This window comes from Gopherus evgoodei, chromosome 3 (genome assembly GCF_007399415.2).
Source record: "Gopherus evgoodei ecotype Sinaloan lineage chromosome 3, rGopEvg1_v1.p, whole genome shotgun sequence".
Taxonomy (NCBI): Eukaryota; Metazoa; Chordata; order Testudines; family Testudinidae; genus Gopherus; species Gopherus evgoodei.
The window spans coordinates 171,412,883-171,437,881 of NC_044324.1; the positions used below are offsets into that span (position 1 = coordinate 171,412,883).

General features: G+C 52.9%; 1 protein-coding gene across 1 annotated transcript in view; it reads right to left on the minus strand.

Moving 5' to 3' along the window:
• Window positions 1-24,999, minus strand: part of DNAH14 (dynein axonemal heavy chain 14) — a 496,436-nt gene that overhangs the window by 34,902 nt on the left and 436,535 nt on the right. Inside the window, 1 exon segment of the mRNA XM_030558364.1 lies at window positions 8,472-8,669. Within this exon segment, the coding sequence (XP_030414224.1) occupies window positions 8,472-8,669 (198 nt within the window).

A 24,999-nucleotide genomic window follows, 5' to 3' on the forward strand; every position in this document is an offset into this window, starting at 1 on the left:
TTCTCCAATAGCTCATCGGTGCGTGGCATTGGATAGTTGTCCGGACGAGTTACCGCATTTAGCTTACGGTAGTCCACGCAAAAGCGTATTTCCCCATCTGGTTTGGGTACCAGAACCACTGGAGATGCCCATGCACTGGTAGATGAGCGGATTATACCCATCTGTAGCATGTTCTGGATCTCCCGTTCTATAGCAGCTTGGGCATGAGGAGACACCCGGTAGGGTGGGGTTCTGATTGGGTGAGCATTACCTGTATCAATGGAGTGGTATGCCCGTTCAGTCCGTCCTGGGGTGGCTGAGAACAATGGGGCGAAGCTAGTGCACAGCTCCTTGATTTGTCGCCGCTGCAGACGTTCCAGGGTGGTTGAGAGGTTCACCTCTTCCACGCCACCGTCTTTTTTCCCGTCGTAGTAGACACTGTCAGGCCACTCAGCCTCATCTCCCTGGACTGTAAACTGACAAACCTTTAAGTCTCTGGAATAGAAAGGCTTGAGAGAATTAACATGGTACACTTTAGGCTTTAGTGAGGAATTGGGAAATGCTATGAGGTAGTTTACAGTTCCCAGGCGCTCTTGGACCGTGAATGGCCCTTCCTGATGCTTCCATCTTATGGGCCTGTTGCGCCTTCAAGACCATAACCTGGTCTCCTACCTTGAAGGAACGTTCTCTGGCATGTCTGTCATACCAGGCTTTTTGCTCTTCTTGAGCATCCTTTAGGTTCTCTCTAGCAAGGGCTAAAGAGTGTCGGAGGGTGCTTTGTAGGTTGCTTACAAAGTCCAGAATGTTAGTTCCTGGAGAAGGCGTAAACCCCTCCCATTGCTGCTTCACCAACTGTAATGGCCCCTTAACCTCGTGACCATACACAAGTTCAAACGGTGAAAACCCTAAACTGGGATGTGGTACAGCCCTGTAGGCAAACAGCAACTGCTGCAACACTAGGTCCCAATTATTGGAGAATTCGTTGATGAATTTTCGTATCATGGCCCCCAAAGTTCCATTGAACCTTTCCACCAAGCCATTGGTTTGATGGTGGTGCGGGGTGGCAACCAAGTGATTCACCCCATGAGTTTCCCACAGTTTTTCCATGGTCCCTGCCAGAAAATTAGACCCTGAATCTGTAAGGATGTCGGAGGGCCAACCTACCCTGGCAAAGATGTCTGTTAGGGCCAGGCACACAGTGTTAGCCCTGGTGTTGCCTAGAGCTACTGCTTCCGGCCATCAGGTAGCAAAGTCCACTAAAGTCAGTACGTACTGCTTTCCTCTGGGTGTCTTTTTTGGGAAAGGACCCAGAATATCCACAGCTACTCGCTGAAATGGGACCTCAATTATGGGGAGTGGCTGGAGAGGGGTCTTGACCTGGTCTTGAGGCTTTCCCACTCTTTGGCACACCTCACAAGACCGGACATACTTGGCAACGTCCTTGCCCATCCCCTCCCAGTGGAAGGACTTCCCCAACCTGTCTTTGGTTCTGTTCACCCCAGCATGGCCACTGGGATGATCATGGGCTAAGCTTAAGAGCTTCCCCCGGTACTTAGTTGGAACCACCAACTGTTTTTGCGGCTGCCATTCTTCCCGGTGTCCACCAGAAAGAATTTCCTTGTATAAAAGTCCTTGGTCTATAACAAACCAGGATCGATTAGAAGAGCTGAGAGGCGGTGGGGTGCTCCGTGCCGCCGCCCAAGCTTTCTGAAGGCTGTCATCTGCTTCCCGCTCCGTCTGGAACTGTTCCCTTGAGGCTGGGATCACCAGTTCTTCCTCAGACTGTGGACTTGGGCTTGGTCCCTCTGGAAGCGATGTAGGTGATGGGGTTGTTTCCGTTGCTGGTGTACCGCTCTCCACTGGTGCACCTGAGGTTATTTCAGGCTTTGGCTGAGCCTTTTGGGTATGGCTGTCTGTTGCTTCTGCCAGTTTTGGCTCGCTGGCGCCCTCTGGCTTTGAGTTTGAAGATATGGTTGCACTTGCTGGTGCTGGTTGCTTTTCCAGTTCCGGGCCTGGGACTGGAGGTGCTGTGGCTGTTTCAGTGGTTGGCATGGAATCCGGGTCCACTACCTCTGTCTGGGTCTCTGGTAACACAGACGGGGCCTCTGTGGACGGTTCAGGAACAGGAATGGGTCTGGAAGGTTGCCTGGTTTGGCTACGGGTAACCATTCCCACTCTCTTGGCCCGCCTCACCTGGTTGGCCAAGTCTTCCCCCAGTAGCATGGGGATAGGATAATTGTCATAGACTGCAAAAGTCCACATTCCTGACCAGCCTTTGTACTGGACAGGCAATTGAGCTGTAGGCAAGTCTACAGCTTGTGACATGAAGGGGTAAATTGTAACTTTGGCCTTTGGGTTGATGAATTTGGGGTCAACGAAGGATTGGTGGATAGCTGACACTTGTGCCCCCGTGTCTCTCCATGCAGTAACCTTCTTTCCGCCCACTCTCAAATTTTCCCTTCGCTCCAAGGGTATTTGAGAGGCATCCGGGCCTGGGGATCTTTGGTGTGATGGTAGTGTAATGAATTGCACTCGCATGGTGTTCTTTGGACAGTTGGCCTTGATATGTCCCAGTTCATTACACTTAAAGCATCTTCTATCGGATGGGTCACTGGGCCAAGGTGAGTTACTGGAGACTGGTGAGGTGGAAGAGTAGGGCGTCTGTGGCTTTACTTGGGTTGTATGTGGGGTCTTTGGCTGTCCTCGGTTGTAGGGTTTATGGTCGGTGTGCCCCCTCGGGTATTCGTTCCCCTTGACAGTAGCTTTCTTGCTTTCTGCCACTTCCATCCATTTGGCTCCAATCTCCCCTGCCTCAGCGAGATCTTTGGGTTTTCCATCTTGTATGTACCGTGTGATGTCTTCAGGAACACCATCCAAGAACTGCTCCATTTGTATGAGGAGGTGCAGTTCTTCCAAGGTTTGAACGTTGTGTCCTGTTATCCAGGCCTCATAGTTTTTTGCAACGTAGTAGGCGTGTTTGGGAAATGACACATCTGGTTTCCACTTTTGGGTTCTGAAGCGCCGACGGGCATGATCTGGGGTTATCCCCATTCTGTATCTGGCCTTGGTTTGAAAAAGTTTATAGTCATTCATTTGCTGCTTAGGCATTTCAGCTGCCACCTCTGCTAAAGGTCCACTGAGCTGTGACCTCAATTCTACCATGTACTGGTCTTCGGGGATGCTGTACCCAAGACAGGCTCTTTCAAAATTTTCCAAGAAGGCCTCGGTGTCATCACCTGCCTTGTAGGTGGGAAATTTCCTGTGCTGTGGAGCAATAATTGGCGCCGGGTTGTTAGGGTTGGCTGGCACATGCAGCCCAGCTTTTGCCAAGTCCAGTTCATGTTTTCTCTGTTTTTCCTTCTCTTCATTCTCTTTTTGTTGTTTTTCCATTTCTTTTTGGTGTTTTTCCATGTCTCGGCGGTGGGCCATCTCTTCTTCTGCTTGTTTCCTTCGGTGGGCCACCTCTTCTTCTTCTAGTTTTCTTTTGTGTGCTGCCTCTTTGACTGCCTGTTCTCTTTGGTAGGCTGCCAGTTTGATGCTTTCTTCCTTTTCTTTCAGCTCCATCTCTTTTTGTTTTATTTCTAGTTCCTGTTTGTGTTTTTCCATCTCTCGCCTGTGTTCAGCTTCTTTGATTTGTTCTTCAGCCTCAATTTTTGCCTTAGAAGTCATGGTTCCTGTTTTCTTGTGTTGGGATGCCCTCAGGTGTTTATCTTCTGAACTGCAGGCTCTGTTGCCTCCTGGGGTCTGCCTAGCAACAGGGGTTTTGCCCTTTGTTTTCAATGTAAAGCAAACCAGAAAAACCACTTTATTTGCATGTATATAGTGCTAGTAATGACTCTCAATGGGAGTGCTATTGTGTGACAAAAGACTCTTAATAGCACCTTAATGGCTTCTTGCTTATTATGCAAGCGACAAACTGCCAGAGAGAGCAGAAAAAAAAAATTCTCTCAGGTTCCCTTTGAAAACCAAACTGTTTCTCTCTGCTAAAAAGCCCTTAGCAGAGAAAAGAAAAATATAATATTCCTACTGGCTCTGGATTTGTCTATCCCGTAACCGCTGCACACCATGTCATAACTTAGTCCCAGATTTGGACCTTAGCGGTCCAAAATATGGGGGTTAGCATGAAAACCTCCAAGCTTAGTTACCAGCTTGGACCTGGTACTTGCTGCCACCACCCAAAAAATTAGAATGTTTTGGGGCACTCTGGTCCCCCTGAAAAACCTTCCCTGGGGACCCCAAGACCCAAATCCCTTGAGTCTCACAACAAAGGGAAATAATCCTTTTTCCCTTCCCCCCTCCAGGTGCTCCTGGAGAGATACACAGGCACAAGCTCTGTGAATCCAAACAGAGTGACTCCCCCTCTCCGTTTCCAGTCCTGGAAACAAAAGCACTTTCCTCTTCACCCAGAGGGAATGCAAAATCAGGCTAGAAAATCCAATACACACAGATCTCCCCCTGATTCTTCCTCCACCCAATTCCCTGGTGAGTACAGACTCAATTCCCTGAAATTTCCTAGAAAAGAAAACTCCAACAGGTCTCACAAAGAAAGCTTTATATAAAAAGAAAGAAAATACATACAAAGGTCTCTCTGTATTAAGGTGACAAAATACAGGGTCATTGCTTAGAAGAAATATGAATAAACAGCCTTATTCAAAAAAGAATACAAATCAAAGCACTCCAGCACTTATATTCATGCAAATACCGAAGAAAAGAAACCATATAACTTACTATCTGATCTCTTTGTCCTTTCACTTAGAAACAGAAGATTAGAAAGCAGAGACTACTTCTCCAAAGCTCAGAGAAAGCAGGCAGATAGACAAAGACCTCAGACACAAAATTCCCTCCACCCAGAGTTGAAAAAATCCGGTTTCCTGATTGGTCCTCTGGTCAGGTGCTTCAGATGAAAGAGACATTAACCCTTAGCTATCTGTTTATGACACTGCCATTGGCAGAATCCAGTCCCTCCCATCAGTTTTGCTTGATTCCAGCACACCTATGTAAAACTCCTCAATCAGGTTGTCTTTAACTACATGTTCTTGACTTTTCTGCATTTGGAATCTGCAGCATTTATGATAGAGCTTCCAAAGGCAAAACACTGTTTGGGGGCCATGCTGTGATCCACACTTTCCACACAGGGCCAGCTCCAGGCCCCAGCGCGCCAAGCGCATGCTTGGGGTGGCATGCTACGGGGGGGCTCTCTGCCAGTTGCCGGGAGGGTGGCAGGCGGCTCCGGTGGACGTCCCGCAGGTGTGCCTGTGGAGGGTCCGCTGGTCCCGTGGCTCCGGTGGAGCATCTGCAAGCATGCCTGCGGGAGGTCCACTGGAGCCGCGGGTCCAGCGGACCCTCAGCAGGGACGCCTGCGGGAGGTCCACCAGAGCCGCGGGACTGGCGAGCGGTAGAGCACCCCCCGTGGAGTGCCGCCGTGCTTGGGGCGGCGAAATGGCTAGAACCGGCCCTGTTTCCACATAATCTGTATTCACTCTCCCCGCAGCAGTCGTTTTCATAGTAGGTGGTTGCACTTTTTGATCTGACCTTTTCTGGCTATATTCTTTTGTATTTAGTGTGTGAATAACCCCTTCTAGAGAATTCAGCTCTTTGGCATGTGCTTTCAGTTTCTGCTGCTTTGCATATATGGAGAGATTTTTCTGGAGTTAAATCTCCTTTATGGAGCAGTCTCTTTCTCAAAACATTGTCTTTAATGCTATCTTTGACCAGAGTCTCTGTCAGCTAACCTAAGTCACAGGTCTCACTAAGCCTCCTTAATTCTGTGACACATTGCTCTAGTCTATCATCAGTTTTTTTGTGTGCATGTAAAAAAAGTCTCTCTCAAAGGTCTCATTCACAGGCGCCAACTTTCTAAAGTGCCAGTGGGTGCACTGCCCCAGGACCTGCCCCAACTCCACCTCTTCCCCCAAGGCCTCACCTGTGCCCTGCCTCTTCCCGACCTTGCTCCGCCCCTGACCCGCCTCTTCCTGCCTAGTTTTATCTCCTTCCTCCAGTGCACCATGTCCTTGCTTCTCCCTCCTCAGCCTCCCGCATGCCATGAAACAGCTGATTGTGGCATGTGGGAGGAACAGGGAGGGAGGGGGAGGCGCTGATTTGTGGGGCCTGTCAGCAGGCAGGAGATGTTGGCAGAGGTGGGGAGGAGCTAATAGGGGAGCTATCGATGGATGCACAGCACCCCACCATTTTTTCCCTGTGGGTGCTCCGGTCCTAGAGCTGGCGCCTATGGTTTCATTCCTTTTTGGCATGCAATATTCCTCAAATTTGGTCAGTATTTTACTTAACTTCATGCTTTCTTCAAACTAAAAGTTGTTACAAATATTCAATTCTTCCTCCCCAACAATATGCAAAAAGACAGATGATTTCACTTTATCACTTTTCATCTCTGCTCCTATACAATTCAGATCTCTCTCAGAATTTTTTTCACTTCTCTGCAACATTGCCTGACAATTGCAGACTGGATGGAGTTTGCAACATATCCATTTTTGTCTTTCTTCCCTTCTTAAATGTATCAAACTACTATTGTGCTCATAAAATAGATACAAAAGCCTTTGTTGTTCTTTGTTTGTTGCTCCATGTGTTCCTTTTTCCTATTATCAGTTTCAAACACAGAATTAACCTAAAAATTACTGCAGTCTCTTTCTCATTTGGCATTTCTGACTTGATATAATGATCTTAGGGATCACTAAACAACAAGCCACTGAATGAGAAAGGCACAAACTTTTAGTAGAAAACTTGGGAGTGTTCATGGTACACACATACCCTGTGTTCGCCATCACTGCCACCAGGGCATGTCTCAAAATTCTTATATCCATAATGTTGTCATAATGCTGTTATGAGGGAAGCGTCTCTAAATTATAACCTTTAACAAACATCTCTCTGCAATGAGGAGATCTGGAAGCTTGTCTTTTATTTGTAGTGTCAGTGACTATTCTAAGAACACCAAGGCAGTTTTCAGTGCCAATGCTGACACCAGTGTAGACTGCAGTGCCGGAGCAGTCTGTTTTGATAGAGCCTATGGTGATGAGATGCTGGGCAGGAAGCTCAGCCCCAGCAGATATATGTCTTGGGGAGATAGATATCAGGCCTAGTATTGTGTGCAGCACCAAGGCTGAGGCAAAGGGATATTTAATGGAAGACCTCGGAAGAAGTGGCAGATTTTGAAATTCCCCAAGGTCTTCTAGGATAGTCTGGCTTAAAGCTTAAGGAAGCTAAGGGCACCTGCACCATCTGTCGTTCCTTGTCCAACTAGTGAAGGCATGCCAAATTATGCACTGTGACACTACATGAGCCTCTCCCTTGCACACTAGACACTGAACATTTGCGTCAGTCTCAGGAACAAGGGCTGAGAAGTTTGCATACCTTTTGAATCCCCTACCAAGTCTGGGACCTGACATTGCCTTGGGAATAATCCAAGGCAAATTACTCCAATCATTCACTCTCTAAATAACCAATAATAGAAGAAAACAGGCTGACTAGCTTGCAGACACAACAGATAGCTGCCAAGAGCTAAATGGAACTAAGGAACTGAGATTTTCAGGGGGATGCAGCCTCCCATTGATGGGGCTGATGATATCCTAGCACAAGAGTGCTCCTGCATTCCTTAATGGACATAACTCTTTTCTATCATTCTGCAGCTTCATGCTAGAGGTGTTAGCTCTCCTAAATGGGAATTCACAGAAGTCCTTGAAGAATCAATTTTTTTCTTAAAAATTCTAAATTGGTTTTGCTATAAACAAGTTTTAGTTTAATCTCTACTCACAATAAATTCTCATGCTCCTCAGGGGTAACTGTTTCTCAGTCAGTGCCCGTATCCCTGCTTCGCTAGACGGTCTTAAAAGGACCAAATGCCATTTCATATCTTGGTGCATCTATTTGACTACTAAATGGAGACATTATAATATATTTTAAAGTGTGATTGTAATCTCACTACCACATTGTGCCATTTTTCAATACCCCAATGTAATTAAATATCACTCCACATGATTTTTAAAAAAACGAGGGAGGTCATTTTGTTATTGGTACCATAGCAAAGCAGGACCCAGGAGCTAACAGTGTGCAAATAAATCCTTCTGTTGTCCATTTCCAGAAGTTTGCCACTAAGCCAATTACATGCAACTACATAAAATGACAGGGGTGCATTTTGACCATAGAGATGCACCTTGAGCTCTTATTTTAGTTAAAATTCATACAAGTATGGTAATCAGTGTGCCAATGTAATTCAGATCAATGCAGCTAAATATACTATATTTCACCAACTGTTTGCAAAAAAATACATACAGATGCATGTATATAACTTTAATCTGAATGACAAGAGCTTTCTGTGCCACAGTAAAGTTTAACAATTAATTGCCATTCAAAATTTAGATTTGGATGCCCATAATCTGAAGTTCAGTAATTTATAAGGCTTAAAAAAATTAAATATGCAATATAAAGGCACAACTTATTACAACACTTGAGAATAGTGAGAGAAAAAATATTTTTCTTACCCCATCATTAGAGTAAGCAAAACCCTCCTGCAATACAACAGGGCTATAGAAATTGTTCAGAATGCTGAGCAAGCAACGACGGTCCCAGTGGTCAGTCACGCGACCTCCATAAACTACCTCGCCAGTAAGATAACATATTGCTTGCCAAGGAATCTCTTCTTGGTTTGCCAGAAGCATCCCCAACATCTGTATGGAAACCTTTGGAGCAAAAGATTGAAGTTAAGCATTACTATTGTTACTTTAATTTGACTCTTGTGATTTATGTTATCATAGAATCGTAGAATATCAGGGTTGGAAGGGATCTCAGGAGGTCATCTAATCCAACCCCCTGCTCAAAGCAGGTCCAATCCCCAACTAAATCATCCCAGCCAGGGCTTTGTCAAACCTAATCTGAAAAAACCTCTAAGGAAGGAGATTCCACCACCTCCCTAGCTAACCCAGTCCAGTGCTTCGCCACCCTGCTAGTGAAAAAGTTTTTCCTAATATCCAATCTACACCTCCCCTCACTGCAACTTGAGACCACTACTACTTGTTCTGTCATTTGCTACCACTGAGAACAGTCTAGATTCATTCTCTTTGGAACCCCTTTTCCGGTAGCTGAAAGTAGCTATCAAATCCCCCCTCATTCTTCTCTTCTGCAGACTAAATAATCCCAGTTCCCTCAGCCCCTCCTCATAAATCATGTACTCCAGCCCCCTAATAATTTTTGTTGTCCTCTGCTGGACTCTTTCCAATTTTTCCACATCCGTCTTGTAGTGTGGGGCCCAAAACTGGACACAGTATTCCAGATGAGGCTTCACCAATGATGAATACAGGGGAATGATCACATCCCTCGATCTGCTGGCAATGCTCCTACTTATACAGCCCCAAATGCCTTCTTGGCAACAAGGGCACACTGTTGACTCATATCCAATTTCTTGTCCACTGTAACCCCTAGGTCCTTTTCTACAGAACTGCTGCCTAACCACTCAGTTTCTAGTCTGTAGCAGTGCATGGGATTCTTCCATCCTAAGTGCAGGACTCTGCATTTTTCCATGTTGAACCTCACCAGATTTCTTTTGGCCTAACCCTCTAATTTGTCTAGGTCCTGATGTATCCTATCCCTACCCTCCAGTGTATCTACCACTTTTCCCAGTTTAGTGTCGTCTGCAAACTTGCTGAGGGTGCAATCCACGCCATCCTCCAGATCATTAATGAAGATATTGAACAAAAATGGCCTCAGGACTGACCCTTTGGGCACTCCGCTTGATACCATCTATCAACTAGACATGGAGCCATTGATCACTATCCATTGAGCCTGATGATCTAGCCAGCTTTCTTATAGTCCATTCATCCAGCCCATGCTTCTTTAACTTGCTGGCAAGAATACTGTGGGAGACTGTATCAAAAGCTTTATCATCAGAAAAGACGGTTACTCACCTTTGTAACTGTTGTTCTTCGAGATGTGTTGCTCACATCCATTCCAGTTAGGTGTGCGCGCCGCGCGTGCACGTTCGTCGGAAACTTTTTACCCTAGCAACTCCAGTGGGCCGGCAGGTCGCCCCCTGGAGTGGCGCCGCCATGGCGCCCAATATATATCCCTGCCGGCCCGCCCGCTCCTCAGTTCCTTCTTGCCGGCTACTCCGACAGTGGGGAAGGAGGGCGGGTGTGGAATGGATGTGAGCAACACATCTCGAAGAACAACAGTTACAAAGGTGAGTAACCGTCTTTTCTTCTTCGAGTGATTGCTCACATCCATTCCAGTTAGGTGACTCCCAAGCCATACCTAGGCGGTGGGGTCGGAGTGAGAAGTCGCGGCACGGAGCACTGCAGTTCCGAAGGCCGCATCCTCTCTCGACTGCTGTACCAGGGCGTAGTGGGAAGCAAAGGTGTGGACCGATGACCAGGTCGCTGCCCGACAGATTTCCTGGATGGGCACACGGGCAAGGAAAGCCAGCGACGACGCCTGCGCCCTGGTAGAATGCGCAGTCACACGGCCCGTAGGGACATGGGCCAAGTCATAACAGGTCCTGATACAGGACGTAACCCACGAGGATAACCTCTGGGAGGAGATAGGAAGCCCTTTCATACGGTCCGCTACCGCCACGAAAAGCTGGGGGGATTTGCGGAAGGGTTTGGTCCTCTCTATGTAGAACGCGAGAGCTCTACGGACATCCAGCGAGTGGAGCTGCTGCTCCCTGCCTGAGGAGTGAGGTTTTGGGAAAAAAACCGGGAGGAAAATCTCTTGGTTGACGTGGAAGGCTGAGACCACCTTGGGTAGAAAGGCAGGGTGTGGTCTAAGCTGCACCTTGTCTTTGTGGAAGACCGTATATGGGGGGTCTACCACAAGGGCTCGGAGTTCCGACACCCGTCTAGCTGAGGTGATAGCTACTAGAAAGGCAGCCTTCCAAGAGAGGTAAAGCAGGGAGCAAGTAGCTAACGGCTCAAAGGGGGGGCCCCATGAGCCGGGACAACACCAGGTTAAGATCCCAGGTTGGAGCAGGGGGACGGACGTTAGGGAATAACCGTTCCAGCCCTTTAAGGAATCTCGACACCGTCGGGTGAGAAAAAACGGAGCGACCGTCCGCACCCGGGTGAAAGGTGGAGATAGCTGCTAGATGGACTCGCAACGACGATAAGGCCAGACCATGCTCTTTGAGGGACCAAACATAGTCTAAGATTTCGGTTACAGAAACTTCCATAGGGCGGAGATTTCTCTCTACGCACCAACAGGAGAAGCGTTTCCATTTCGCCGAATATGTGGCTCTTGTGGACGGTTTCCTGCTGCTCAAGAGTACCTCTCTCACAGGCGTGGAGCAGCGCAGCTCGGAACCAGTTAGCCACGCAGGAGCCACGCCGCTAGGTGCAGCAACTGCAGGTCTGGGTGACAGAGAGACCCGTGGTCCTGGGTAATCAGGTCCGGATGAAGGGGCAGGGGAACTGGGTCGGCTACGGCCAAGTCCAGCAGCATGGTGTACCAGTGCTGTCTGGGCCATGCCGGGGCCACCATGATCACACGAGCCCTGTCTCTGCGCACCTTCAGGAGGACCTTGTGAACCAGAGGGAACGGAGGAAACGCATAGTACAGGTGGGTCGACCACTGGATGAGGAAGGCATCCGCTATCGACCCCGGCTCCCTGCCCTGAAAGGAGCAGAACGCTTGGCACTTCCTGTTCCCCTTGGACGCAAAGAGGTCCACCCGGGGATAACCCCACCTCCGGAAAATGGAGAGAGCGACGTCCGGGCGAAGGGACCACTCGTGTGACAGGAAGGATCTGCTCAATCGATCCGCCAGCGTGTTCCGTACTCCGGGAAGGAAGGAAGCCCTGAGGTGAATGGAGTTGGCTACGCAAAAGTCCCAGAGTCGTATCGCCTCGAGGCACAGGGAGGAGGACCTGGTGCCGCCCTGCTTGTTGATATAATACATGGTCGTCGTGTTGTCCGTGAACACGGCTACACAACGACCCTGAAGCTGATGACAAAACGTTTGGCAAGCAAGGCGGACCGCTCTCAACTCCCTCATGTTGATGTGTAGCCCCACCTCCTCCTGGGACCACAGGCCCTGCGTCCGCAGGGTCCCTAGGTGGGCCCCCCAGCCTAGATCTGAGGCATCCGTTGTCAGGGATACCGAGGGCTGAGACGGGTGAAAGGGAAGACCCGCACACAATACGGGCTGGTCCAACCACCAGCCGAGGGAATCTAAGACCTTCTGGGGGATTGTGATTAACATGTCTAACGGTTGCCTTGGCCTGTAATGACTGATAAGCCACAGCTGGAGAGGCATCATGCGGAGCCGAGCGTAGTCGGTCACAAAGGTGCACGCCGCCATGTGGCCTAACAGGGTTAGACATGTCCTCACTGACGTCAACGGGGCTGACCGCAAGCGTTGAACGATCGCCGCCATGGTCTGGAACCGCTGCAGAGGCAGCGAGGCCCTGCCCACAGTGGCGTCCAGGACGGCCCCGATAAATTCCACCTTCTGAGTGGGCCTCAGGGTGGACTTGTCTGTGTTTATCAAGAGGCCCAGACTCGCAAACATGCCGGTGATCACGCGGACATGGCTGTTCACCTGCTGTTCCGACGTGCCCCGAATCAACCAATCGTCCAGATAAGGGAACACGTGGACACGGTTGCGGCGAAGATGCGCCACGACAACTGCCATGCATTTTGTAAACACCCTCGGGGCCGTGGACAGGCCAAACGGGAGGACTGCAAATTGATAATGACGAGCCCCCACAATGAAGCGGAGGAAGCGTCTGTGGCGCGGCCAAATGGCAATGTGGAAATACGCGTCCTGCATGTCGAGGGCGGCGTACCAGTCTCCCGGATCCAGGGATGGAATAATGGTCCCCAGGGATACCATGCGGAACTTCAACTTCACGAGGTATTTGTTGAGCTCTCGCAGGTCGAGGATAGGCCTGAGGCCCCCCTTGGCCTTGGGGATCAGAAAGTAGCGGGAATAAAACCCCTTGCCTTTCTCGCTTTTCGGAACCGCCTCTATAGCTCCTTTGCTGAGGAGCGTCTGCACCTCCTGCCGAAGGAATTGCTCGTGAGAGGGGTCCCTGAAGAGGGACGAGGAAGGAGGGCGGGAAGGAGGAAACGAAACAAACTGCAGGCGGTATCCCGTCTGCACCACGCTTAAGACCCAGCGGTCCGATGTTATTTGGGACCACGCCGGGAGGAAAAACGAAAGGCGGTTGGAAAACGGGGGGGAAGGATCCATAGAGGAAACTGTTACTGCGCCCTCGAGCGCACCTTCAAAATGAAGGCTTAGGACCAGGCGGGGGTTTTGAGGAGCCTTGGTTCTGCCCCCCTTGGTTCCCCGACTGCCTGCGCCTCCCGTTCCTGCCGCGGCGCCTGTAAAGGTCCTGCCGCTGGCGGAACTGGGAAAACGGCCTGCGTTGTTGTTGTTGTTGTTGTTGTGGCCGGAAGGGTCTACGCTGCGTCACGGGAGTGTGCATCCCGAGGGACCGCATAACGACTCGGTTATCTTTCAGACTCTTGAGTCTGGAGTCTGTTTTGTCAGAAAACAGGCCCTGGCCTTCGAAAGGAAGGTCCTGTATAGTATGCTGGAGTTCCGGCGGAAGGCCGGAAACCTGCAGCCAGGAGATGCGACGCATCGTAACTCCTGACGCAAGGGTACGGGCAGCCGAGTCCGCAGCGTCCAAGGAGGCTTGCAAGGCCGTGCGCGCGACCTTCTTGCCTTCGTCCAAGATGGCCGTAAACTCTTGGCGAGCATCCTGTGGCAGCAGCTCCTTAAATTTGTCCACTGCCACCCAGGAATCAAAGGCATATCTGCTCAGCAGGGCCTGCTGGTTGGAGACCCTGAGCTGCAGCGCCCCAGCCGAATACACCTTACGGCCAAGGAGGTCCATCCGCCTGGCCTCTCTGGACTTGGGGGCCGGAGCCTCCTGGCCGTGACGCTCCCTATCGTTCACCGATTGCACTACCAGTGAACCGGGAGTCGGGTGAACATGTAGATATTCATAGCCCCTAGAAGGGGCCATGTACTTTCTCTCGACTCCTTCGCTGTCGGAGGGATGGAGGCCGGGGACTGCCAGATAGTATTGGCATTGGCCTGGATGGTCCGTATGAAGGGCAGGGCGACCCTGGTGGGAGCATCAGAAGAGAGGATGGTGACAATTGGGTCCTCTATCTCCGAGACCTCCTCTGCCTGCAGACTCAGGTTTTGAGCCAATCGCCTGAGGAGGTCCTGGTGCGCCCTGAGATCCAGCGGGGGGGGACTGTTGGAGGAGGTACCCGCCACCGCCTCATCCGGGGAGGAGGATGATGAGACCCCAGGCACGATAGTGTCCAACTGAGGGTCTTCCTCAGCCCTCGCCTCTGTCTCCGGAGCCACAGCGGAGTCCTGCTGATTGACCCTTCGTCCCCTTCCGGGGAGGGAGGGGGGCGAGACAAAGAGGCTTCCGGGGGCCCTACGCTCCGCATTCGCCGGCCTAGCAGGGAGCTGCTGGGGGCCCTGGGCCTGATGGTACGCCCAGGGTGTCCAGAATCCCCACTGTTGTGGGCCTTGGTCCTGCAGCGGCGGATCACCAAACAGCGCCGCCTGCCGGTCGGTGCCCAGCGCATAGCCGCTGTCCGTCTGGGAGGATACGGACGGCTGTCTCGAGGGCCACGGTGGGCCGACCCTGGATGGTACGGGTCTGCGCGGGCCGGCACGGAGGATCGTCTCGGTGCCGGGGACCGGTGCCGGGAGTCATATCGGTGCCGGGATCGGGACCGGGATCTGTCACGGTGCCATGATCCTGATCGGTGCCGGGCGCCGCTTCGGTGCCGGGCGCCGCTTCGGTGCCGGGACCTGCTACCAGCTCGGTGCCGGGAGGTCGACCGGGACCTGCCACCAGCTCGGTGCCGGGGAGGTCGAGCGAGACCGGGACCGGGACCTGCCACCAGCTCGGTGCCGGGAGGTCGACCGGTGCGGCGAGTAGCGTCGGGACCTGCTCCTGGAGTCGCGGTGCCGGTGTCGACTGGAGCCTGACCGCGACCGTCTCGATGCCGACCGGTGCCGCGAGTGCGACCGGTACCGCTGAGGGGAGCGGTGCCGGGACTGCGAGCGGCGTCGGGATCTGGAGCGCCCAAGACGTCGGGACCTGGATCGGGAACGACTGTCTCTGGGCGGTGCCGACATCATGGGCTTGCCTCTGGACACGACCCGCACCGGAGGTACCGGGGGTGGCAGCCGAGTAGGCTCAGTCAGGGCAATAAGGTCCCGAGCCGAGGCGAAGGTCTCCGGTGTGGATGGGACCACTATCTCAACCCCAGATCTCATGGGGGAGCTCGCGGCACCGGACTCAACGGACCCGCCGGGCCCGGAGTCAACGGTGCTGACGGTGCCGGCGGCGCCGCGGCCGATGTCGAGGCCGGGCGCTCTAGCCGGGTCTGCCTGGCCGGAGTATTAGACTTCGACGGCCTTGGCTCTGGCTCCAGTGCCGGAGAGGGTCGGTGCCGAGGAGTCTTCTCGGTGCCGGAGCGATCCGGTGCCGGTGCCGATACCACGGCCTGTGAAGCCGTCGGGTCAAGTGCCCGCCTCCATTAGGAGAGTTCGGAGCCTTTGATCCCTCTCCTTCTTTGTCCTCGGCTTAAAGGCCTTACAGATGCGGCACGGTCAGATCTGTGCGATTCCCCGAGGCACTTCAGGCACGCTTCGTGGGGATCGCTGGTAGGCATGGGCTTCTGCAGGCCGCACCTGCTTGAAGCCCGGCGAACCAGGCATGAGCCCGGTGCCGGGTGCCGGGAAGGGCTAAGCCCCGGCGAAGAAGTACTTTACAACTAATTAACTTAACTATCAACTTAACAAACTAATTAACAACTATAATGGAACTAGAGAATAACGATAGATAACGATAGATAACTAGGAGAGCTAGGGACGTGGAGGACAGCTATGCCGCGCTCCACAGTTCCAACGACCGACACGGCGGTAAGAAGGAACTGAGGAGGCGGCGGCCGGCAGGGATATATATTGGGCGCCATGGCGGCGCCACTCCAGGGGGCGACCTGCCGGCCCACTGGAGTTGCTAGGGTAAAAAGTTTCCGACGAACGTGCACGCATGGCGCGCACACCTAACTGGAATGGATGTGAGCAATCACTCGAAGAAGAACCTCATGTTATATGTGAATCCTTCAAGAGCACCCTACTAGCTGTATACTAACTATAAAAACAGATTAAAATAAATAAAAGTTGACTCATCTTGTAACTGCGGATCCTCAAGATGTGTGTCCCTATTGGTGTGCCACTGTAGGTGTATTCACACTTTCTGTGCCTCAGATCTGAGATTTTAGGTAGCAGTGTCCATTTGATTCTGCTCTCTCCCCCTCTTATGCCCTGCATCAGGGCTATATAATGCTTTGCAGGCGAATCATCCTCAGTTCCTTCTCTATTGCAGAGCTCATTGGTAAGAACTCCAAAGCAGACAGGAGGAGGGCAGTAGTGGAGCGCCCACAGGGATACACATCTTGAAAAACCACAGTTACTGCACAAGGTGAGTAAAAGACGGTTACTCACCTTTGTAACTGTTGTTCTTCGAGATGTGTTGCTCACATCCATTCCAGTTAGGTGTGCGCGCCGCGCGTGCACGTTCGTCGGAAACTTTTTACCCTAGCAACTCCAGTGGGCCGGCAGGTCGCCCCCTGGAGTGGCGCCGCCATGGCGCCCAATATATATCCCTGCCGGCCCGCCCGCTCCTCAGTTCCTTCTTGCCGGCTACTCCGACAGTGGGGAAGGAGGGCGGGTGTGGAATGGATGTGAGCAACACATCTCGAAGAACAACAGTTACAAAGGTGAGTAACCGTCTTTTCTCTTCGAGTGATTGCTCACATCCATTCCAGTTAGGTGACTCCCAAGCCATACCTAGGCGGTGGGGTCGGAGTGAGAAGTCGCGGCACGGAACACTGCCGTTCCGAAGGCCGCATCCTCTCTCGACTGCTGTACCAGGGCGTAGTGGGAAGCAAAGGTGTGGACCGATGACCAGGTCGCTGCCCGACAGATTTCCTGGATGGGCACACGGGCGAGGAAAGCTAGCGACGACGCCTGCGCCCTGGTAGAATGCGCAGTCACACGGCCCGTAGGGACATGGGCCAAGTCATAACAGGTCCTGATGCAGGACGTAACCCACGAGGATAACCTCTGGGAGGAGATAGGAAGCCCTTTCATACGGTCCGCTACCGCCACGAAAAGCTGGGGGGATTTGCGGAAGGGTTTGGTCCTCTCTATGTAGAACGCGAGAGCTCTACGGACATCCAGCGAGTGGAGCTGCTGCTCCCTGCCTGAGGAGTGAGGTTTTGGGAAAAAAACCGGGAGGAAAATCTCTTGGTTGACGTGGAAGGCTGAGACCACCTTGGGTAGAAAGGCAGGGTGTGGTCTAAGCTGTACCTTGTCTTTGTGGAAGACCGTATATGGGGGGTCTACCACAAGGGCTCGGAGTTCCGACACCCGTCTAGCCGAGGTGATGGCTACTAGAAAGGCAGCCTTCCAAGAGAGGTAAAGCAGGGAGCAAGTAGCTAACGGCTCAAAGGGGGGCCCCATGAGCCGGGACAACACCAGGTTAAGATCCCAGGTTGGAGCAGGGGTGACGGGACGTTAGGGAATAACCGTTCCAGCCCTTTAAGAAATCTCGACACCGTCGGGTGAGAAAAAACGGAGCGACCGTCCGCACCCGGGTGAAAGGTGGAGATAGCTGCCAGATGGACTCGCAACGACGATAAGGCCAGACCTTGCCCTTTGAGGGACCAAACATAGTCTAAGATTTCGGATACCGAAACTTCCATAGGGCGGAGATTTCTCTCTACGCACCAACAGGAGAAAGCGTTTCCATTTTGCCGAATATGTGGCTCTTGTGACGGTTTCCTGCTGCCCAAGAGCACCTCTCTCACAGGCGTGGAGCAGCGCAGCTCGGAACCAGTTAGCCACACAGGAGCCACGCCGACTAGGTGCAGCGACTGCAGGTCTGGGTGACAGAGAGGACCCGTGGTCCTGGTAATCAGGTCCGGATGAAGGGGCAGGGGAACTGGGTCGGTTACGGCCAAGTCTAGCAGCATGGTGTACCAGTGCTGTCCTGGGCCATGCCGGGCCACCATGATCACACGAGCCCTGTCTCTGCGCACCTTCAGGAGGACCTTGTGAACCAGAGGGAACGGAGGAAACGCATAGTACAGGTGGGTCGAACCACTGGATGAGGAAGGCATCCGCTATCGACCCCGGCTCCTGCCTGAAAGGAGCAGAACGCTTGGCACTTCCTGTTCCCCTTGGACGCAAAGAGGTCCACCCGGGGATAACCCCACCTCCGGAAATGGAAGAGGCGACGTCCGGGCGAAGGGGACCACTCGTGTGACAGGAAGGATCTGCTCAATCGATCCGCCAGCGTGTTCCGCACTCCGGGAAGGAAGGAAGCCCTGAGGTGAATGGAGTTGGCTACGCAAAAGTCCCAGAGTCGTATCGCCTCGAGGCACAGGAGGAGGACCTGGTGCCGCCCTGCTTGTTGATATAATACATGTCGTCGTGTTGTCCGTGAACACGGCTACACAACGACCCTGAAGCTGATGACAAAACGTTTGGCAAGCAAGGCGGACCGCTCTCAACTCCCTCATGTTGATGTGTAGCCCCACCTCCTCCTGGGACCATAGGCCCTGCGTCCGCAGGGTCCCTAGGTGGGCCCCCCAGCCTAGATCTGAGGCATCCGTTGTCAGGGATACCGAGGGCTGAGACGGGTGAAAGGGAAGACCCGCACACAATACGGACTGGTCCAACCACCAGCCGAGGGAATCTAAGACCTTCTGGGGGACTGTGATTAACATGTCTAGCGGTTGCCTTGGCCTGTAATGACTGATAAGCCACAGCTGGAGAGGCCTCATGCGGAGCCGAGCGTAGTCGGTCACAAAAGTGCACGCCGCCATGTGGCCTAACAGGGTTAGACATGTCCTCACTGACGTCAACGGGGCTGACCGCAAGCGTTGAACGATCGCCGCCATGGTCTGGAACCGCTGCCGAGGCAGCGAGGCCCTGCCCACAGTGGCGTCCAGGACGGCCCCGATAAATTCCACCTTCTGAGTGGGCCTCAGGGTGGACTTGTCTGTGTTTATCAAGAGGCCCAGACTCGCAAACATGCCGGTGATCACGCGGACATGGCTGTACACCTGCTGTTCCGACGTGCCCCGAATCAACCAGTCGTCCAGATAAGGGAACACGTGGACACGGTTGCGCCGAAGATGCGCCACGACAACTGCCATGCATTTTGTAAACACCCTCGGGGCCGTGGACAGGCCAAACGGGAGGACCGCAAATTGATAATGACGAGCCCCCACAACGAAGCGGAGGAAGCGTCTGTGGCGTGGCCAAATGGCAACGTGGAAATACGCGTCCTGCATGTCGAGGGCGGCGTACCAGTCTCCCGGATCCAGGGATGGAATGATGGTCCCCAGGGATACCATGCGGAACTTCACGAGGTATTTGTTGAGCTCTCGCAGGTCGAGGATAGGCCTGAGGCCCCCCTTGGCCTTGGGGATCAGAAAATAGCGGGAATAAAACCCCTTGCCTTTCTCGTTTTCGGGAACCGCCTCTATAGCTCCTTTGCTGAGGAGCGTCCGCACCTCCTGCCGAAGGAATTGCTCGTGAGAGGGGTCCCTGAAGAGGGACGAGGAAGGAGGGCGGGAAGGAGGAAACGAAACAAACTGCAGGCGGTATCCCGTCTGCACCACGCTTAAGACCCAGCGGTCCGATGTTATTTGGGACCACGCCGGGAGGAAAAACGAAAGGCGGTTGGAAAACGGGGGGGGAGGATCCATAGGGGAAACTGTTACTGCGCCCTCGAGCGCACCTTCAAAATGAAGGCTTAGGACCAGGCGGGGGTTTTGAGGAGCCTTGGTTCTGCCCCCCTTGGTTCCCCGACTGCCTGCGCCTCCCGTTCCTGCCGCGGCGCCTGTAAAGGTCCTGCCGCTGGCGGAACTGGGAAAACGGCCGACGGTGCTGCTGTTGTTGCGGCCTAAAGGGTCTACGCTGTGTCACGGGGGTGTGCATCCCGAGGGACCGCGCAATGACCCGGTTGTCCTTTAAACTCTTAAGTCTGGGGTCTGTCTTATCGGAAAACAGGCCCTGGCCTTCGAAAGGAAGGTCCTGTATCGTGTGCTGGAGCTCTGGCGGAAGGCCGGAAACCTGCAGCCAGGAGATGCGACGCATCGTAACTCCTGACGCGAGGGTACGGGCAGCCGAGTCCGCAGCGTCCAAGGAGGCTTGTAAGGCCGTGCGCGCGACCTTCTTGCCTTCGTCCAGGATGGCCGTAAACTCTTGGCGAGCATCCTGTGGCAGCAGCTCCTTAAATTTGTCCACTGCCACCCAGGAGTTAAAGGCGTATCTGCTCAGCAGGGCCTGCTGGTTAGAGACCCTGAGCTGCAGCGCCCCAGCCGAATACACCTTACGGCCAAGGAGGTCCATCCGCCTGGCTTCTCTGGATTTGGGGGCCGGAGCCTCCTGGCCGTGACGCTCCCTATCGTTCACCGATTGCACTACCAGTGAACCGGGAGTCGGGTGAACATGTAAATATTCGTACCCCTTAGAAGGGGCCATGTACTTCCTCTCGACTCCTTTTGCTGTCGGAGGGATGGAGGCCGGGACTGCCAGATAGTATTGGCATTGGCCTGGATGGTCCGTATGAACGGCAGGGCGACCCTGGTGGGAGCATCGGAAGAGAGGATGTTGACAATTGGGTCCTCTATCTCCGAGACCTCCTCTGCTTGCAGACTCAGGTTTTGAGCCAATCGCCTGAGGAGGTCCTGGTGCGCCCTGAGATCCAGCGGGGGGGGACTGTTGGAGGAGGTACCCGCCACCGCCTCATCCGGGGAGGAGGATGATGAGACCCCAGGCACAATAGTGTCCAACTGAGGGTCTTCCTCAGCCCTCGCCTCTGTCTCCGGAGCCACAGCGGAGTCCTGCTGTTTGGACCCTTCGTCCCCTTCCGGGGAGGGAGGGGGGCGAGACAAAGAGGCTTCAGGGGCCCTACGCTCCGCAGTCGCCGGCCTAGCAGGGAGCTGCTGGGGGCCCTGGGCCTGATGGTACGCCCAGGGTGTCCAGAATCCCCACTGTTGTGGGCCTTGGTCCTGCAGCGGCGGATCAGCAAACAGCGCCGCCTGCCGGTCGGTGCCCAGCGCATAGCCGCTGTCCGTCTGGGAGGATACGGACGGCTGCCTCGAGGGCCACGGCGGGGCCGACCCTGGATGGTACGGGTCTGCGCGGGCCGGCACGGAGGATCGTCTCGGTGCCGGGGACCGGTGCCGGGAGTCATATCGGTGCCGGGATCGGGGACCGGGACCGGGATCTGTCACGGTGCCGGGCGGCGCCCGGTACCGGGCGCCGCTTCGGTGCCGGGACCTACTACCAGCTCGGTGCCGGGAGATCGACCGGGACCGGGACCTGCCACCAGCTCGGTGCCGGGAGGTCGACCGGGACCTGCCACCAGCTCGGTGCCGGGAGGTCGAGCGAGACCGGGACCGGGACCGGGACCTGCCACCAGCTCGGTGCCAGGGAGGTCGACCCGGTGCGGTGAGTAGCGTCGGGACCTGCTCCTGGAGTCGCGGTGCCGGTGACGCCGACTGGAGCCTGACCGCGACCGTCTCGATGCCGACCGTTGCCGCGAGTGCGACCGGTATCGCTGAGGGGAGCGGTGCCGGGACTGCGAGCGGCGTCGGGATCTGGAGCGCCCAAGACGTCGGACCTGGATGGCGAACGACTGTCTCTGGGCGGCGCCGACAGCATGGGCTTGCCTCTGGACACAACCCGCACCGGAGGTACCGGGGGTGGCAGCCGAGTGGGCTCAGTCAGGGCAATAAGGTCCCGAGCCGAGGCGAAGGTCTCCGGAGTGGATGGGACCACTATCTCACCCCAGATCTCATGGGGGAGCTCGGCGGCACCGGACTCAACGGACCCGCCGGGCCCGGAGTCAACGGTGCTGACGGTGCCGGCGGTGCCGCGGCCGATGTTGAGGCCGGGCGCTCAAGCCGGGTCTGCCTGGCCGGAGTATTAGACTTCGACGGCCTAGGCTCTGATTCCGGTGCCGGAGAAGGTCGGTGCCGGGGAGTCTTCTCGGTGCCGGAGCGATCCGGTGCCGGTGCCGAAACCACGGTCTGCGAAGTCGACGGGTCAAGTGCCGCCTCCATTAGGAGAGTTCGGAGCCTCTGATCCCTCTCCTTTTTTGTCCTCGGCTTAAAAGCCTTACAGATGCGGCACTTGTCAGATCTGTGCGATTCCCCGAGGCACTTCAGGCACGCTTCGTGGGGATCGCTGGTAGGCATGGGCTTCTTGCAGGCCGCACACTGCTTGAAGCCTGGCGAAACAGGCATGAGCCTGGCGCCCGGTGCCGGGAAGGGCTAAGCCCCCGGCAAGGAACTACTTAACAGCTATTTACTAAACTATCTACTTAACAATACTAATTAACAACTATATAGAACTAGAGATAAGCGATAAACAAGCGATAGAAACTAGGAGAGCTAGGGACGTGGAGGACAGCTATGCCGCGCTCCACAGTTCCAACGACCGACACGGCGGTAAGAAGGAACTGAGGAGCGGGCGGGCCGGCAGGGATATATATTGGGCGCCATGGCGGCGCCACTCCAGGGGGCGACCTGCCGGCCCACTGGAGTTGCTAGGGTAAAAAGTTTCCGACGAACGTGCACGCGCGGCGCGCACACCTAACTGGAATGGATGTGAGCAATCACTCGAAGAAGAACCTTATCTTCTTCAAGTAGTGTCCCTATAGGTGCTCCACTGCAGGTGATTCTGCAGCAGTGCCCCAATGGAAGAGTGGGGCTTAGGAATTGAGTCTAGAATTGAGGATAAGACAGTGGAGCCAAATATGGCATTGGACATTGATTATGCATAATGTTCAGTAAATGTATGAGCAGATGTCCAAGTCACTGCTCTGCACATTTCTGTGACCAGAATATTTTTGAGGAAGTCTATGGAAGTGGAGAGAGATCTAGGAGGAATCTGAATGTTGTGAGAACGATAGCAATAGGTAACGCAGTCTGATACCCATCTAGAGAGTCTTTGTTTAGCAACTGAGGATCCCTTAGATCTATCTGCAATGGAGAGAAATAGTCTGGGAGCTTTCCTGAAGGACTTAGTCCTATCCAAATAGAAGACTAGTGCTCTCCTGACATCATGTGTGTAATGTCGCCTCCCTTTTGTCCCAGTGTGGTTTTGGAAAGAAAACTCAGAAGTGGATAAGCTGGTTTATATGGAAGTCTGAAAGTATTTTTGGTAGGAACTTGGGATGTGGTCATAGTGTAACCTTGTCTTTGAAAAAGATTATAAACAGGGGAGGGTACCCCATTAGAGCCCCTATCTCTGCCACTCTCCGAGAAGAAGTAATGGACACTAGGAATGTGGTTTTCATGAAGAGAGCTGATGGGCATGGGTTCAAAGGGAGGCCTTGTAAGGCACCTGAGGACAAGGTTGAGATCCCATGCCGATGTAGGCCATTTGATTTGCGGAAAGAGGTTACTCATTCCCTTGAGAACCCTTCTTGTGAAAGGATGACCAAAACCAGAACAACTTTCTATCTTACGATGGAAGACAGTGATGACTGCAAGATGCACCTTTATGGAGTTTAGAGATAATCCTGACATCTTTAGTTCTAGGATGTAATCTCACACAAGTAGTAATGGAGAGGATGTAGAAGTAGAAGTAGAAGTAATGCATCTCAAGTCACCAGAGTTAGAATCTCTTCCATCTTTGAACATATATGTGAAGTGGTTTGCTTCCTGCTAAGTAACATCATCACCTTTACATACTCGGAACAAGTCATTTCCAAGCTTTGGAACCATCAAAGAGCCACGCTGGAGTTTGGGGTGATGGACCTAGTCAGCATCCTGACAGAGGAAATGAGGAACAAGCTGGAGAGTGATTGGTTGGGACATCACCAGTTGAGTAGGTAGAGAAATCTTTATCACTATAATTCTGTTGATTTTCTGATTCCACAATCCAAGCAGGAGAATATGACACTCAAGAACTTGAATTAAGTGACTTACATGTATGCTCAATGTATTGTGGGGAACTCATCCTGAATGTTGTAGATACTGTGATCTTGGGGGTCAATATGCCACAGTTGAGGATCTTATGGATGACACATATTCGCCCAACTTGGAGGATACCAAGGAAAGTAATTAGGTTTTATATCTTTACATTCATAATAAGGCTAGTTTGCATTGCCTTTACTGTTGTTGTTTTCTTGTTGCTGACTTGCTCTATTCTTCAGTGAAGGCCTCCTGCTGAAGTCTAAAGAGGAATCAGATAATGACAATCCTTTTATTGATGGGATAAGAAATAGTTACTCACTCTGCCCAGAAGTTCAAAGGGCAGTCTTGGGAGGCATTTAAGGACCAGACTGAGGTCCCTATTGGAGATGGATGTTGGACCACTAGTAGAGGTTTCCAAGCTCTTTGAGGAACCATCCTGTGGTTGGGAGGCTAAAGATGGAATAGCCTCCCAGCCACACTAAAGATGTGAAAGGCTCTGATGGCTATTAGGCGGCCTCTTATTGAGCTCATCAGTAAATCAGACGTTTTTAGGGCTAAGGTGTAATCTGGTATATCTGGAAGCGATGCAGTCATTGGTGAATGCTGTCTATGGCCACACCAATTGGCAAAACGTGTCCATTTCCGACAATACATGTAGCAAGTAGATTGTTTCCCATTGTGTAGTAGCACTCTTTTTACATTGGTTGAACAAGTTATCTCCAGGGCGCCTGGGGCAAAGCAATTTCAGGGGCCCCTTCCATAAAAAAAATTGCAATACTATATTCTTATGGGGGCTGCTGCGGGCCCCAGAGCAAATTTCCCCACTTGCTCCCCTCCACAGGCAGCCCTGGGAAAAATAAACCTTCCGCATCTGAGCACAAACCCAGTTTTGAGAAAACGTCTTTACAAAGTATCACTGGTTCTCAGCATCAGCTAGTGCTAAAAGGCACTAAAGCTCATTAAAATGGTTGGACAAATATTTTCCATCAAAACTTTTTTTTGGATTGAAAACTAGGGGTTTTTAAAA